The sequence below is a fragment of the Melanerpes formicivorus genome, unplaced genomic scaffold (genome assembly GCF_026170545.1).
Source record: "Melanerpes formicivorus ecotype bairdi unplaced genomic scaffold, bMelFor1.0.p_v2 SCAF_90, whole genome shotgun sequence".
Taxonomy (NCBI): domain Eukaryota; kingdom Metazoa; phylum Chordata; class Aves; order Piciformes; family Picidae; genus Melanerpes; species Melanerpes formicivorus.
Genome location: NW_027142442.1, coordinates 2,217,724 through 2,234,435, shown reverse-complemented (window position 1 = coordinate 2,234,435; position 16,712 = coordinate 2,217,724). Strand labels below are relative to the sequence as shown.

Here is a 16,712-nt window from a genome sequence, read left to right as displayed (position 1 = left end):
TAGGAAAAGAAATTCCCAGCAAGAGTGGTCAGGCATTGGAATGTGCTGCCCAGGGAGGTGGCTGAGTCACCAGCCCTGGGTGTGTTTAAAGGTGGTTTGGATGTGGTGCCTGGGGATACGGTTTAGGGGTGAACCTTGTAGAGTAGGGTTACCAGCTGGACTTGGTGATCCTGAGGGTCTTTTCCAACCTGAATGTTTCTGTGATTCTGTGAAAAGGCATCCAGCCAGAGCTGCCAGCACAGCTCTGACCCCTGGGAACAGAGGAACCCTCAGCAAGATACTGTCCCTCCTTCCACTTGCATGGATGGGATAACTTTTGAGACCCTTGCCCACCAAATACAACTTAAATAGGTGGGGTTTAGGTCAGGAAGTCCTTTTGCACCCCCTTGCCACACAACCTCCGTTTTCCAACAAGTCCCTGGAGCCCCTTGGGCTGCATGGCCACACCAGAGAAAGAAACAGCCCTAAATGACAGTGCTGGAAAAGTTTCTGCCCTAGCAGGGGCTGATGTCTGAACTCCTGCTGGTTTTTCTCATCCCACTCTGGGATGGGGCACATTTCACACAGAGCTGGCTGAGGGGCTGTCCCTGGGAGCTGGTGGAAGGTGAGGAGGGGGCAATTTACAGCCATGGTTATTGAGTGGTGTGTGAGCAGTTTGTCACACTGAGCCCTGGCACCTTGTTGTACCTGTGTTGTGCATGTTTTATTGGTGTTGAGCAGAGGGAGGCCGGAGCAGAGGGGAGTCTGGGAGGAAAGGCACTCAAGTGAAAAATGAACCGAGCCAAACAGGATTGAGAAAGAGAGAGAGGCATGCAGGGGAAGGGGGTGAAGGGGGCAGATTATAAAACACAAGACAAATGTCCCCACTGGCAGCAGGGTTAGGAAAGAGGGAGAGGGAAGAAATGAGGTGGGGAGAGACAGGGGAGGAAAAAGAAAGAGAGAATAAAGACACTGCCTTGTGGCCAGCACTATCCTAGTGGGATTGAGGATGCACATGTAGTCAGAAAAATAATTCCCAGTTTAACAAAGCAAGAAGAGGGGGGCAGGAGTGGAGGAAAGCTACAGATCCAAATGGAAAGTGCCCCAGGGTGTCCAATCTGCTGGGTTTAAAAAAATAAAAAATTGCCTCATCCCACTCCTTCCCTCACCAGGGAGCCAGCTCCTTCCTCACTCCCCCCTCAGCCCCCACCACCAAAAGGAGTAGGAGCAGGGAGAGAGCAAAAGGTCTGTTTAGAATTTCACATCCCTTCCATCCTGCTCCCTCAGTGCTAAACTTTCAAGACAAAAATCATAAAACGAGGTACTTTGTTGGTGAGGCAGATTCAGAGATCTTCCTGTTAAGCAACAAGAAAGGGAAGAGAGAGACAGAGAGTGAGACAGAGAGATAGCTAGATGGAGGGCTGGCTTTGTGCTTGCAACAAGCCACTAAAGGTGCATTTTTAATTAAATTTATACAAAATGTGTCAGTTTTATCTCCATGTTTCAAACCTGACTCTTTTCTATCAAAGTAAAGTATTGATCTTCACTGCCCCGAAGCTACCTGACTGAATTAAACAGAATAAATAGAAGGAGGACTGAAAGGGCTTAGAAACAACTGCAGAGAGGTGAATGTTTAATGGCTCCACAGTCATTTGCCGCAATTAAAAAACAAAATCGTTTAGAGGGGCTGTTAACACCTTGAAGTCTGAAAATCCTCACTTCAAAAAAAGCCCCAAAACAGCTCCCAGGCAAAACATTTTAATTGCCATAAATACTTCCAACCTCAGCCGTCGCTGGTGAGCGCGCGCGTCGGACAGATAAACAGATCCCTGGGCCCAACAGAACAGAACCCGCTCAGCTGGAGGGAGATGGGGCTGCTCTCTGTGGCACAGAGACACCTGCAGCCAAGGAAAGGTGTGTACCCAGTCTGACCCAGATACACATCCACTCCATGTAAGCAAAAACCAAACCAAACCCCCCAAACCCAAACATTTATCTGAGAAGTTAAGGATGCATGTTTCAGACTCACACTGCAGATCTGCTTCCCTAACGTGACCTTGCCTGGATTGAGCATTAACCTCCACACTGGGCATGGTCCCTTGCATGCCACACAGCTCATAGGCGCCTTATGCCATCAGTCTTATGTCACAAGAAGCCATCACAGACTTTGTGCTGCTGCAAGTCCAGCTAGGTTAAGAACTGAGTGTGTTAGGGCTGAGGTACCCTGTGACAAGAGCCTAGAGCCCTTACTGTCCCACAACTTCATTAAAGGCCCTTGGCTATCACATGACCTTAAAAAGAAGAAGAAGAAGAAAAAAATCACAAACCCCTCACACACATTTGCTTGGTTAACCTTAGGGAAGTGTGGTACTCTGACTTACCAAAGCCTTTCTGAATGGCCTCTACAGCTCTCAGCATGGAGATTTCCCAGGCAGGGACAGGTACAAGCTTGAACATAGGAGATTTCACCTCCACGTGAAGAGAAACTTCTTTACAGTGAAGGTGATGGAGCACTGGAACAGGCTGCCCAGAGAGGCTGTGGAGTCTCCTACTCTTGAGACTTTCAAAACCCACCTGGATGCATTCCTGTGCTCACTACCCTAGGTGATCCTGCTTTGGCAGGGGGTTGGACTGGATGATCTGTGGAGATCCCTTCCAACCTCTAATGCACTGTGATACTGTGACCTACCCTGCGCTCCTCTTCTGCTGAGCTCAGTGGAAGAGCTTGATTTGGGGGACTCTGTAGAGAGAGACATCAGCAAGCTGAAGAACCCTGCTAGTTTCAGACTTCCAGAGTTTGCACTGGAAAACAGTTTGGCACATTGACAGCTCATCACCCTTTCCTCTGGGTATTTCTGGGATGAGGGGAGCAGGCTTATGGTAGGAAGACATTTTTGCAGGCAATTGTTATAGTTTCCTATCACAGCAGGGGTGCTTCCAGGGGGGCACTGCACTGTGCTGTTCCTGGGGAAGATGTTTCATACAGAGACTATGAAGTTTTACTTTGTCTTTTTGAAAATCTTGAAGGAGTTCCATAGCCTGAAACCATCTTTTTGTTGAAAATCAAACCAAACAAACATACTGGCCTTATGCATCATTTCAGTTAGTGAAGTCATATGGCTGTGGCACTGGATGGGTGCTTGGAGGGGCTGGATTCAGTTCCTAACAGTGTCACAGTCTCACTGTGGGACCCTAGAGAACGTGCATTGTCAGCCCACTACTCTGGCCACTGTATTTGAAATGAAGAGCATCCAATGCTCTATACAGAAAGAGTGATTGCGCTATGGAATGGGCTGCCCGGGGAGGTGGTGGAGTCACCATCATTGAAGGTGTTCAGAAGGAGACTTGATGGGGTGCTTGGTGCCATGGGTTAGCTGTTTGGGTGGGTTGGATTGGTTGATGGGTTGGACACGATGATCTTGAAGGTCTCTTCCAACCTGGTTTGGTTTATTCTAATAAGGGTTTATTCTAATGCCCTTCATATAGGGACCGGCAGGGTCTTAAGTCTTGGGCACCATAGGCTGGAAAGCCATGGGAGTAGAAGTATCTCTGTGGGGCCTAGAATAATACAGAGGGGCAATACCAGAGATGGCTTTAAAAGAGCTAGCTCAGAAAGAGGAGCCAAATCACTTGGCTGAGCAAATCCAGGCTGCTTCTCATCCCTCTGAGTTAGATGGAGTTTGCTATCTGGACTAGCTTTGAGCGAGTTTAGGTATAGCTACAATAGCCTGAACTATTAGCACCCATTTATTGAGCAATTCTGTGATCACTTCAGGGCCAAAACCCATCCTGAGAATTTTCCTTACTTGGGGCTGAAGGAGCAGGGTCAGATAATTAAAGCTGTTAGACCAGTTACCAGTGCATCAGCCTAGGTAAATGAATCCTGGATTTTTGCATCTTGCAAACATGTTGCTCAACATTAAGTAATGATGAAGAGATGTCCTGTGAGCAGCAGGATATTTCACGTGGAAGCAATGGCCTGAACGTCACCATGCACAGTTCTTGCCTGTGATTGTTACAGAAGCACACAATTTGAAAGGATCTGATGGGTTTGTATTGTGGCATCTCCCTCACCAGCACCTGGGCTGCAGGTTAACTTCCATCCCAGCCAGCTGAGACGCTCAGAAGCCAGAGAAGCAGAGGGCCTGAAGCCAGCGTGTCTCTGCTTGACAGGATTTCAGAGCTACGCTCTCGCTGAGCATCAGGAAGTTGTGCCCTGTAGCCTCCCCGGGCCCGCAGCCTCCCAGGGGTGAAACAGCCCTACAAATCTGAGCCAGTTGCCATGTTCTGTAGCAGAGGGCACATACGCACTCAGTCAGCACCGCACCTTGTGCATCTGAAATGAGCCGCTGGGCAGCCAAGGGACGTGCATTTCCAGCGCTAAGGTTGAATACTCCTGCTGCTTACGGCCAGGCTCCTGCTGCTGCACTTCAGAGCATTCTGCTTTGTTACGGGCCCCTGATTAACACTTTCTAAGCATTTCAGCCCCACACTCCAGTCACTTCACAGGCTGCAATGAATGCAGATTTGAGTTTATGGGTTCGTAAAAGCGTGAATTAGCACAACAATTTCCCCGCAGCCTCTTTGCACAGCCCTTCCTCCGCGGATCCGCTCCCCCAGACAACACAAATATTTCAGCCCCGGCGAACTGCCCGGCGAGGCATTAAGAGGCTGGAACAAGATCTGTGGCCGCAGGAAGCAATGCCTGCGGGAGCACAAAGCAGGAGTGTCACTGTGAAGTCCGGCGCTTGCACGTCTTGGCAACATTACAAAGTGCTGAGAAGCAAAGTCCTCTAGCCCCTGGAGGAACTACAGCAATCCCAGCAGCCCCAGCAGTGCCACCCGTAACAGGCTCTGAGCTTGGGGTTGCTGTTTCCACCCATCCAAAGCAAAGAGGGGTGAGCAGACCTCTCCTGCCTGTCTTGCACTGGTGCAGTGATGTCACTCACCTGCAGCACATAGTCACACAGCCCTGTGCCAATACCCTGGGTCAAACACAGAGACCCCAAGACAGACACCTTACAGCATCCCAGCATTGTGCTGCTCTACACACATGTACCTTAAGCTCTACCAGCCTCCACTTTGACATCCCATATCTTCAGCCTGTGGAAAACACTGTCACCCAGTAATCTGCCCCTTTTCCTGCTCCCTGTGTATCACTGGTGTGATCAGTCCTATCTTGGCGTGGAGGAAGGGCTGGCTGACCAAATTTCTTTAATTAAAAGAAAAAGGATCAGGTTTATCCCAGATAAGCAGCCAGGATTAAAACAGACAGAAAGAATAGACAAGGGGCAGCTGTCAGCACTCCAGCTGATCCAGTGTGATTATTAATAATGATAAGCAGAAGAGGGCTAATAAAAGGATAATGAAGTGGTCCTGAAAGTGACAGGAGATGGAGCCTGATAAGAAGGCCTGTGGCCTGGAGCTGATCTGGCTCCAACAAGGTCTGTGCAGAGCAGCCTGCTGGAGCAGACTCAGGTAGGAGGACACCAGGAGGAAAGGTTTCATCTCCCCAGGGATGATGGCAGAGAAATTAACGGTCCCAGGAGCTCTGGATGTCCATGAAACCCAGAACTCATGACTGAATTAATCAGGATGCTTCACAGGCTGCAGCTGTAAGGAGTATGGGTCATCCCCCTAGAAAAAACATGACCTCATCAGGGCAGCCAGTTGTGGGTCCCTTGTTGTGCCCTTGTAGGGCCACAGCTGGGATCCTGCCTTGGCCCTCACTCAGAACTGCACAGTCCCAGCACAGCCTGTGGCTGGGATGCCACATTTTGGAACAGAGGGCAAGCAGGAGAAGCTGCTGAGGTGTGAAAGTATTTGCTGAGAGAACAGAGAACACAGGATAAGAATGGGGCATCTCTGTCCTGTCTGGGAATCACCCACTGCTCAGGAATCTCCTGGCTATGTCAGCAATCCAGGTCAGGAAAGTCCCACATCCCAGTCAGCTGTCAAACAAAGAGGAAGGATGTGGCTGAAGTAGCCAGTGGAGGGTTGTCTCTGAGTGCCCTTCCCCAAGAGTAAGCTCACAAACAGAGCACAGGCGAAAACTGCTGCAGCCTGGAAACAACACAGTGCACCCACCTGTACTAGCTAGATACACCTCCTGGGTATGGTGCAGGTTGCTCAAGGGGAAATAAAGTATGGAAAGCTTTTTCCCAGAAGCCATTAGACAGAGAAGGAAATCCCACCTAAGGGCAAATACAACCTCTGTTCTGTCAAGGAGGGGATCAAACCATCTGTAGAGATGCAGTGGGAAAGAAAAAAGAGATAGACTGAGGAGCTGGAGCCTCACAGCAAACCACAGAACAAATCAGATGTCTGGAGAGGGGAGGAGAATTTGTTCAGGGAACGCTGTGGGAGAAATTGAGGCTGTTTGGGACAAACTGGATTAGTTTCCATTCAAACTGACCTCTTTTCTACCCAAACATCTCCTTCTCCTTCCCAAATCTAAAGCATGTCTCCTTCTTTAGAGGCAGAAAGACTCTGGCTGTGGGCTGCAACACCACACCCTGGCAGGCTGGCAGGCAGCTGTGTGTACACCCAGCCAGAGCAGCCACGAGCAGCCACACCATCCCACACTCAGCCACAGGCAGGCAAGAGAGGAGCAGGGAACACGGGCTCTGGCTCAGGCTGCCTGGTGCTGCCTCTCCAGGTCACTGCAGCAGATGCTGAGAGCATATGCCATGGATTAATTCCACTTTCCCTGAGACACTCTGGCGAGAGGAGCAGTAGAGTCTTTCCAACATATTAACATAGGAGGTCCCCCACACCTCCCATCACTTTGTCACACTTAATAAAACAGCCAGCCAGAGTCCCTTTAAGAGGCTTCTGGCTGGAGGCTCTTTAATGGAAAGTTGCTAGGTCTGGTTCTTATTTTTTTCAGCTTTTATTTGCTACATTTTTTCCAGCTCTGTGTATGCACTCTCTGCCCCAGTATCTCACCACCTACAACAAACACTAGTCTAGTAAAACATCTCCACCAAGAAAGGTGTCTCTGCCCATGGCCCCTTCCAACCCAAAGCATTCTGTGAAAGTCTACACTCCACCAAGAGAATCTATAAATACTGTATTGATTATTGTAAGCAAAATCAGAGATTCTTAAAACTGACAGGACCTAGAATTATTTTTCATGTGTAGGCTTTTTTCACTTCAGCTATGATTAGGCTCACCATTTGCCTGCAGTAGCCTACTGAGCCCTGAGCCTTTAGGAGGCTATCTGCAAGTAGATATTTACACTCATCCAGAATCCCAGCAAGTCCCTGGATAGACATCCCAAATCAGCTCACTGACAACACACTTCAATGGGTTTGCAGCCCTCCCTCAGCAATTTATGAACAGAGCAGAATGAAAAGCAATCAGGACACAACACTGCCCACACTGAATTGCCATCTTCTAATTGGAGATGGGAAACACTCACCAGGAACATGAAAGCCATGTTTCAGTCAGGTGCTTGAGCTTCTTGCAGTGACAGGACAAGGCACAATGGCTTCAAGCTGGAGAAGAGCAGATTTAGATTGGATGTTAGGAACAAGTTCTTTACTGTGAGGGTGGTGGAACACTGGAACAGGGTGCCCAGGGAGGTGGCTGAGGTCCCTTCTCTGGAGATATTCAAGGTGAGGCTCAATGAGGCCCTGGGCAACCTGATCTAGTTGGGGGTGTCCCTGCTGACTGTGGGGAGATCAGAATAGATGACCTTTAGGGGTCCCTTCTAGCCTGGACCACTCTATGATTCCTCATTTCTAACCCTGATTCTGCCACCACCACACTTCCCTATACCCCTCTGTGATACAGCTCTGTGGAGACAGACATTGCTCTGTTCCTCGGCTAGGCACAGCCCAGGGGGCTGACATGAGTTCCCAGGAGCCAGCTGCACTCTTCTGAAAACTGCTCTCACTTCTCACCTCACCTGAGGATCAAAGAGAGTTACTAGACCTTTGCAAGCTACAAGAAAATATTTACAGCTGCAGAGTCTTTCCACTGGACTTTGCAGTAATGCAGGGTCCTGAGGCAACTCTGTCAGAGCCAATACATACTGCTGCACTGCCATGAGCCAAGAGCTGACCTGAGCAGGCAAAAGCACCTCATCGTTTCTCTTTAGCAAGGAAAGCAACAGGAGCAGCTTCTCCTTTGATAGTACCAAGACCTTAGAGAGGAGAAGCAACAGATCGCAGTCACCTTCCCAGCACTGCAACCAAAACATGACTCTGGAAAGAAAGTGGGTGGGAACAGCTTGCTGGAGGAAGGCCAGGAACCAGACACTTACCTCCCCTCCTCCAGCTGGGGAAGGAATTGAAAAGACATGGAAACAAGTCTCAGTCTATTAAGTTTATTAAAGGAAATTAAAGAGACAGCTTGATCACAGTGCACATAAATACTGAAGCAAGGGTCTGACAGCCGAGCTTAACTGGGAAGGTGAGAGCATGAGCAGGCTCAGGGAACAGAAGATGAAACTCAAAACCTGAGTCTAGAAACAAAGCCGATTTTGAACCATAAAGGGAGTTATCTGTTAGAAAAACTAACAAGGAAAGACTTTCAAATGTACTGCCTGCCTTTCTAAAAGACCAAGCTCAGCCATACCTCACTGGACTCTGCCGTGGCCAGATCGCACGCTCAAAGCCACCTCTTCTGGCCTTAAAATAGATGAGGCTGTTTTGATCGGGATTAAATGAACGAGGCGGGAATGATGAAGATATAGTTATCTTTATTTTCCCCAAAACCCCGCCCCAAAATGATTTATTTGCAGGTTCCATTCGGTCGCAAATTCCACCAGGATGCTTATGGGCAACTTGAGTACAGTGTAGAGCATGCAGGAAATGGAAAAGGCTAAGCCACAAAACAGCTTTACCCCACTGATCAAGCGGAGGCAAGCCGGGACCTTAGGGAAAGCCAAGGAGAATGCCGGTTGTACTCACCAGGAGGAAGCAGGAGTTTGGCGATAGTCCCTAGGTCTCCCTTCCGCGGCAGGCTCCGGCACTGCAGGTTCATAATCCAGCGTGTGGATAACGCGGCACGACTCCAAAGGGACCCGCCAAAAGCAAAGCGTCCTTAGACACAGCTGCCACGAGGCAAGACTCGTCCAGCAGCGCTGTCCCAGCAGCGCAAGGGAAGCCGCACTGCCGGCCTGTCCCAGCCGACAGCCGCAGCCCCACGGCAGGAAAGCTCACCCCAGCAGCAGGCGGGGAGTACGACCCCAGGGTAGGCAGGTCCGGGAGAAGCCAGATCCGAGTGCTGACCTCTCCAATCTCTCCGCGAATGCAGAGCGAGTCCAAAATGAGCGCCAAAACGAGAGCCCAGGCCGCCCTGTGGTCACCCTGCTCAAGCCTTTCCTAGGCGCTGCGTCCCGTGCCGGCATACGCCCGGTGCAAAGAACCCAGCCAATCACAGCTCCGTGTACTGGGCGCGAAGAACCCAGCCAATCACAGCTCCGTGTACTGGGCGCGAAGAACCCAGCCAATCACAGCTCCAAATCCCAGCGCGGGCTTCCCCCGCGGTGAATACTTGTGAGGGGCTTCGGCTCCTGGCGGGAAGAATGGAGCCTTTTACCTGACCCCAGGGAGAGGGGAAGGCAGTTTCGCACCTTCATCTTCCCCCATTCAAACCTCTACTGATAGAGGTGGTGGAAGTGGGATTTGGAGCACCCTGTAACGGAGGCTATGATTTCTTTCAAGCCTTGCTCTCAGACTTTGCTTGTGTATCTGCTGGGCTCCCAGTGTCCCCATCTGGACAAAAGCCTGGCCCACATACGCTGTCCTCCCACCCCAGAGCATCCCTGCCTAGAGCCCCAAGCCAGAGGGGGTTGACCACCAGCACCCAGCCCCAAGCATGCTCCTCTGGGAGATTTTATGCAGCTTTAAAGCAGCTCCTTCAGCATAATGTGACCACAGCTCATCAGCAAAGGCCTCAGTTCAGCTCCCACTATGCTCTTGTGCTCTGCTCTCTCCTGGCTCTTCACCAGCACCTGCTCTAGCCTCACTCCCCTCTAAATTTTATGTACATGCTGCTCCCAAATCAACCTCCTTGCTCCCACCCTGCCTCTCCCACAAACCCCTCTCTTGCTTCTAATCCCCTCCTCCCCACACCCTGCCTCAAATGGCTTTCCCCAAGCCTTCCCCCATTCCTACCTCTCACTATCTCCAGGAGGATCTCTGGGGTCCCATGCCCCTCTTGCTCTTGTTTCAAGGGGTGCTTTCCTCTTCCCCTTGACTCCTGAAGGGCATCTATGGTGTCTGAGCAACTCCACTTCCCATTCCTTCTTGCTGGGAGAGCAGCCAGACAAGAGTGCTCTGTCTGCCCAGGATGATCAGAGCAACTCTTGGGGGTAGAAGATGGCTCTTCAAGCCTTCCTGGAGACAGCCCAGGACTGTTCATGCAGCACCTAATTGCTAGAGGAGCAATACGCTTGGCATGATTCCTGCACTTGGTGGAAGCAGTCCTAACTACTGCTTAGCTGTCCACTCTCAGTGCTCAGTGTGGCCAGCACTGCCAGCTCCCCAAGCCTCTGAAGAAAACGCAATACATATATGCCAGGTATTACACACCACAGGCAGGTGGGCAGAGACAATGGATGCATAGTTCAACCACTTTTGTGCCTCGGCTTGGGCACCTTCAGCTTTTGTGGTCACTGAAAATGGGTTGATTTCCACTGGGTGACTGTGGGTTTATGAAGTGACCCAAATGTACAAGGTTTCCTATGCTTTGTGACAGTGATGAGGGGATACAGGTGGGCTCACCTCTCAGCCTCCCCTTTTCTCTCTGCTCATGTTGCTTTCCTGCCCTCCTCTTCAAACCAGAGGCAAGTGTAGCATGGTGCAGAGACCCAAGTTTCAGTGAGGGTACTGCTAGTCTGTTTGAGGCTGCTTCTGCAGCCACCAGAGTTTGTCCTCTCATTGTCAGGGCACTTAGTTATGTTCACTTCATAATTCAAAGAGGCTAGAGCACCACTAGAAGCAGATACCACTGAGTAAGGTGACACCAGGCAAGCACCTTACAGGAGGAGTGTGGATTAGAGCCTGAGATCAAGTAGAAAGGAGAGAACCTCTGCTTTCTCTGTGATCTCTTGAGGGATGACCTGAACAAATCCATGTCGTGTCCCATCCCCTCCTCCACTTACTATTGTCTTTCTTTCAGTGTGGTGGTTTTAGGCTATGCCTTTAAAATTTAGTTACAAAATTTGAGCAGAAAAGGAGAAAAATATAAATAAATCACTACTGGGTGTAAAAAGGAAAACAAAAGATTATTCTAAACAAATTCATTGGGCAAATATCTAGAATAAGATGAGCTGTACCATAACAGTTCTTCCCTTTTCTCTTCTCTTCTGGCTGTTTTGCTTCGCTCCTGAGAGATAATGTGCTCTGGCTGGCTTTGGCTAAGTCTACCTTCTCTGCTCCTTTCTCTTGTCCCTTTTGTACAGGGGGGTAAGGGGAGGCAGGGAGGGAGAAGCTAGTAGCTTCCCCTTGTCCTTGGCCAGGGGGGTCCTTGTGATGTTTACTAATTGTAAGTATCTGTACATACTGCAAATACTGTATATTTGTACATGTTCATTGCACTCTATTGTAGAGTGTACATTTTACTTGTAAATACAGCTTCATTTGCTTCTGAGTTGGTCTGGCAAAGTTAATATTGGGGAGGAAACTTCAGCCCACCACAGTGAGATTTACTAAACCATTTTAGTTTCTGTTCATACCAGAACAGGTTTCTCTGCTCAGAGAAAGGCCTCAGGATTGTCCTCCATACACTGGCCTCCCAAGATTCTTTCTCATCTAGACTTCAGTTTTCAGGGGAGATTTCTGGGTTGTAAAATACTTAGTGTCTGCTTGAGACAGATGACCCTTCCCTTATTTTGGTGGCCAAACAATGAAACCAAATTGCTTCTGTCTCGTTGGTAGTGTTTTCTGGCACATCAGAGTAGTGAATTCAGTGAGTTATTTGACCTCTCCTGCTATCAGTACAAGAATGGGAATGCAGTGCTCTATTAGACTGATCAAACAAGCTAAGAAAAGCAGCACTGCAAGCATTCCTCCCAGAACCTGCACTGCCCCTCACAAGTATAGAGCAAGATTCTCCAATGGGACAAGGCTCTGAAGGACATTGGCTTAGAAGTAATAGAACTGTTTCCTGCAAATAATGATCATGATCCTATGGGGACAATGCATTAGAAACTAAACAGATTTTTCTTTGGATGATGATAAAAGTTGGTTACTTGGTGCCAAGGAGACACCCACCAGGGAGTTACCTTGTTTCAGAGCAGCAGGCTCCATTCTTTCACATGCCTGGAATAAACAGTATTTTCTTTACAAACTACCTATTGCCTGAAGCTATCTCTGTTCAGGCTCTGATCTCATCTGACTGCAAAAGCCAAGTAGAGTTAGGCTTAGTCAGAACCTAGCTGGGAAACCTCAAGGGGAAAAGAAAGGTGCTATAAGAAGCAGTGTTGGCAGTTCAGTAAGTGATGCTGCTTCCACTGAGTCAATACAGAGGTAATGTTCTAGGTGACAAGTTAAACTGGCAGGGAATGGCTGGAGGCTGTGGGATGAAATGTAAAATGGGCATCTTAACAACTTGTGGCATCTGTTGTGAGGAAGATGGCAACCTTGATGTCCTAAGCAAACAAATTGTCTCAGCCTAAGCTTCTCTGATAGCCATCACTGAAAACCACTCTCCATTTTAAGATGGTCCACTCTTGCCAGGCTGCATTTCCGTAGAGGAAAGGTGCTAGTCAGGTGGAAGTCACTGTTAGTAAGTCAATGTTTTATCATGTTTAGAATTCTCACTCTCTTTTCAGCACAAAGATCCTTACTACAAAATACCCAAAACTTCTCTGGAGCCAGTTTTCCTGTGAAGGGAGGTCCTATTTACTTTCATGTCTGAAATAAATTCTCAAATACAAACAAATGAATAGAAAATTAAAGTATTAAGCCATTATAAATGAGATGGATATATGGATATATGGTCAGTGCTCTAGGGCACACTAAGGTGGTCCTCTTTTTCAGACTGTCCTAGGTCCCAGTCAGCCACTAGTTCTGAGGACACTTCTGTGAAGAGATGGTCCCAGTGCCAGCTGACATCATCCTACCAAGACAAAAAAAAGAGATAAACATAGTGAAATGTTACTGGTGACACTCAAAGGTCTCTGAATGTTTCCAAATATTCAGATGAACAGCAAAGACAAAAACTAAATGGCAGCTGCCCTGGCCAGGGAAGTCTTTGATTGAGTTGGGTAGAACAAGAATCCTACCCAGAATGAAATGTGAATCCCTGCTACAATGTAAAGATGCTGATAGAATTATTCATGTCCCAGAGTTCTGTAAAGTTCAGATTTTTTTATACTTGTTATTCTCAGACACACCTAGGCAGGGCATAAAGAGGAGACAAAAATCTTCCACCCTTCCACACTTCTGTTTAAGTATCTGCAATTCTGAACTGCAGAAACTCTCTGCTGCTAGTCCTGAGCTCCTGCCCACCCAGTTGTACTGAGGCTGCTCTGCATTAAAACATCCTTCTCCCAAACCCCAAATGCTTTCTGCCTTTGCTCTTCTGTACCCCGCTGTAGAACCACCTGGAGCTCATGGTAACTACCAAAAGACATTACACAACAGAGCACTGTTTCTGCAGGAATCTGCTAGGCCCTGCAAATTTTTCTTACTAGCTCTTTCACACTGAAGTGGGCTGATCATAGTGATGCCATAATCTCACACAGAGGAAGCTCTAAATATCTTTGAAATAATCTGTTGGGGAAATCAAACCTCCCTCAGCTTGGACAAGCTGCTCCTCACCTCTCTCCATCCCAGTGACAGAGGCTTACCTTCCAAGTACAGTCTGAAATGGCTAAGAAGCTTTTACCTTGTTGGCATTCCTGCAGAAAAAGAAGACTCACCTCTCGTAGTTCATGTTCTGGAGCCAAAACTTTGGTAAGAAGTTTCAGGTCAACCTCTCCGTCCTATGAACACAGACACACACAGTCACAGTCTTACAGACAGCAAGAAAGCAGATGCCATCATTTTACCAGGTAGGTCTTGCTAGAGACAGGCACATTCACCTCATAAGGGATATACACATTGTCCAAGGCAACAGCAGGAGCCTCATCTAAGCTGTAGATACCATAACCACACTGTTTAGAGACACAAACAAGCACGAAAGCCACACTGCAGAGAGGAACAGACTCACAGGCAGACTGTAAGCTGTTTGTATGATAGGGCTGTGCCTTCTATGCAGATGAGTATCACTGTGGTGGATGATGGAAGCCTGGAAGGAGAGGAACTCACACTGGTGACCCCATAGCCACATCCACTTACCAGAGTCTGAAAGGCAGCATACTTCATTAGATCTTTGTCTAGGTCATGATAGGTCAGCACTCGGTTCACCTGCACACTGCAACCAGGAAGGGTCAAAGTAAAAAAAACTGAAATCAAGCAGGTCCTCACTTTTGAAAGTTTGATTTTGCAACATAAATACATCACTGTGGTGCAGGTTTTTCATACATAAAGTATGCAGTAATTGCTTGCTCTGTTTAAAAGCAAACAAGAAGTTTGCACTATTCAGCTTGGAGCCCTACTGCCACAATACACAGCACCAAACATTGCTGAATAGCACTGCTGCTGACATCCAGAGAGCTAAAATGGAGTGTAATTCCACCACCCATTCTGCACTGCTGATGAGAGCCTCAAGAGCACCTGGCAGTGCTCTTACCTGGGGGGAGCTGCCATTTGCATGGCCAGATCTTCTTCTTGGACTTCCTCCAAGTCAGGGATCACGGGAATGTCTGCAACAAGAAAAGCAGCAGCAGTAAGTGGGAAGTGTTGTGATCTCCACTCACTAGAGACAAGGTTCCCTTGCTTCACAGATATGAAACAGCCTGTTTCTTATTAGAGGAAAGCACGAGAGAGTTATTTAGCAATGATTAAAAATATCATTTAATATTAAAACAAGGCAATAAAGCTTTGAAGCTTGGAGCCTAAAGAAATCTTGCAAGATGAGCAGATTTGGTCTGGGTAGGACTCCACAGGCCATGCATTTGAATACAACCTTGAAGCTGAAAGCAGCTCACTACACTAAGCCCTGCTCTTTGCTTGCCATCATCCTAAGCCTGGCAAGAATTTCATCCTTTTGAGGTACATTATCATTTGCTCAGCTCAGCTGCTAGTCACCTAGACTGTTAGAAATAAAATGTAGGGCAGGAACTCAGAGAAGCCACATAAAACCACGCTGAAGGAGCTGCTGGCAGAGTCTCAAGCTGTGCAGAGACCTGTGACCTTCCTGACTGCTGAGGAAGAAAGTACTGGTTGTCTAGCAGACAACAAAGACTAGGGAAGATGCACCTAGCTGTAATAGCATAAACCTTTTAATAATTTCCAGTGCAACCCTGGAATGGTGATGTCTGGGTCACTGGATATTCCCAGTGCATGGACTACAGCTACTCCAGCTAAAAAGGATGCTCAGAGACAAGAGAATGGAGAGGAGGAGGAACTGGGTGTACACTGAATCCTGCTAAAGAAGCAAGGCTCTGAGAGCACTGCATACTTTTTGATTTGACAAACCACTGTAAAAAGAGATGGAGAAAACAAAAAAGGAGAGAGGAAGAGAAGGTAACTGGATGTGCAAAACAAGGACAGAGTAAACCAGTACAGATCTCTTTCAACGAGTCAAGGCCACTGAGGCTCTCCCGAGACCCCAAGCCCTCAGATAATGCAGCAGCTGATGGTTTGGCTGCAGGAAGAGGTTTCACTTGCAATGTATGCAGACAGAGCCGGGCCTTTCAGCACTGGAGCAAGCAGGCTGCTCCCGGCTCTGTCAGCAGCGTGGCCACACTGCTGCTGGACACGAGCAGGGGGCTGGGGCTGGCTTTGCCCTGCTTTGCAGCCCAGGCTGAAATGAATATTCAGGAGCCACAGAGATGTTCCCACCTACGGTGCTAGGGGCTGTGGGCAGGGTCTTCTGTAAGAGCCCCTTGTCCGGCCGCCTGTCAGCGTTTCACAGGTTCTCAGCTGCTCGTCCCCGGCGCACGCCCCTGGCTTAGCGGCCAGCGGGGCCGCAGACAGCCCTCGCCCAGCTGCAGCAGGGCATGGGTCAGCCCGGGCCGTGGCCGTTCCGAGCTGGCCACACAGTGGGATTTCTCGCTAATTGGCTGCCTGGCGCAAGGCTGAGCGGGACAGGGGCGGCTGCAGGAGCCTGGCCGCAGCAAAAGGCACGACAGCTTGGCCAGCCTCAGCAAAGCTGTGCCTTCTAGCTCCCCAGCCACTCAAAGAGCAGGTGCCTCCAACTACAGCAAACCTCCCAAAGACATTTAAAGGAAAACTGCAGCAACAGAACCGGGGTCTCCAGGCTGTCCCTTTAAGGCATGTGCAAGAAATACCTCTTCAGTGAATTGCTGGCATTTGGGACAGATGTCCTCCTCCCCCTGCTTGTAGGGACAATACACAGAATCACAAAATCAGCCGGGTTTGGAAGAGACCTCCAAGATCATCAAGTCCAACCGATCACCCAACCCTAACTAATCAACTAGACCAAAGCATTAAGTGCCTCATCCAGCCTTTTCTTAAACACCTCTAGGGACATCAACCCCACCACCTCCCTGGGCAGCCTATTCCAACAGGCAATCTCTCTTTCTGGGAAGAACTTACTCTCTAAGATCAAGCCTAAACTTCCCTCTGCACAGCCTGAGACTGTGTCCTCTTGTTCTGTTGCTGGTTGCCTGGGAGAAGAGACCAATCCCCACCTGGCTGCTATCTTGC

General features: G+C 48.8%; 1 protein-coding gene across 3 annotated transcripts in view; it reads right to left on the bottom strand.

Annotated features, from left to right (window-relative positions):
- Positions 1-8,666: 8,666 nt before the first annotated feature.
- The window catches only part of IFT43 (intraflagellar transport 43), a 53,121-nt gene continuing 45,075 nt past the window's right edge, over positions 8,667-16,712 (bottom strand). For 2 of the 3 annotated variants that reach the window (XM_068165504.1, XM_068165506.1), the window contains 5 exons: positions 14,671-14,743; positions 14,277-14,352; positions 13,859-13,921; positions 10,107-13,053; positions 8,667-9,502 (listed from right to left, as the gene is read on the bottom strand). In XM_068165504.1, the coding sequence (XP_068021605.1) occupies positions 12,943-13,053; positions 13,859-13,921; positions 14,277-14,352; positions 14,671-14,743 (323 nt within the window). In that variant the 3' untranslated portion in view covers positions 8,667-9,502; positions 10,107-12,942. The remainder of the gene's footprint in view (positions 9,503-10,106; positions 13,054-13,858; positions 13,922-14,276; positions 14,353-14,670; positions 14,744-16,712) is intronic. The other variant, XM_068165505.1, reaches the window with a different exon arrangement.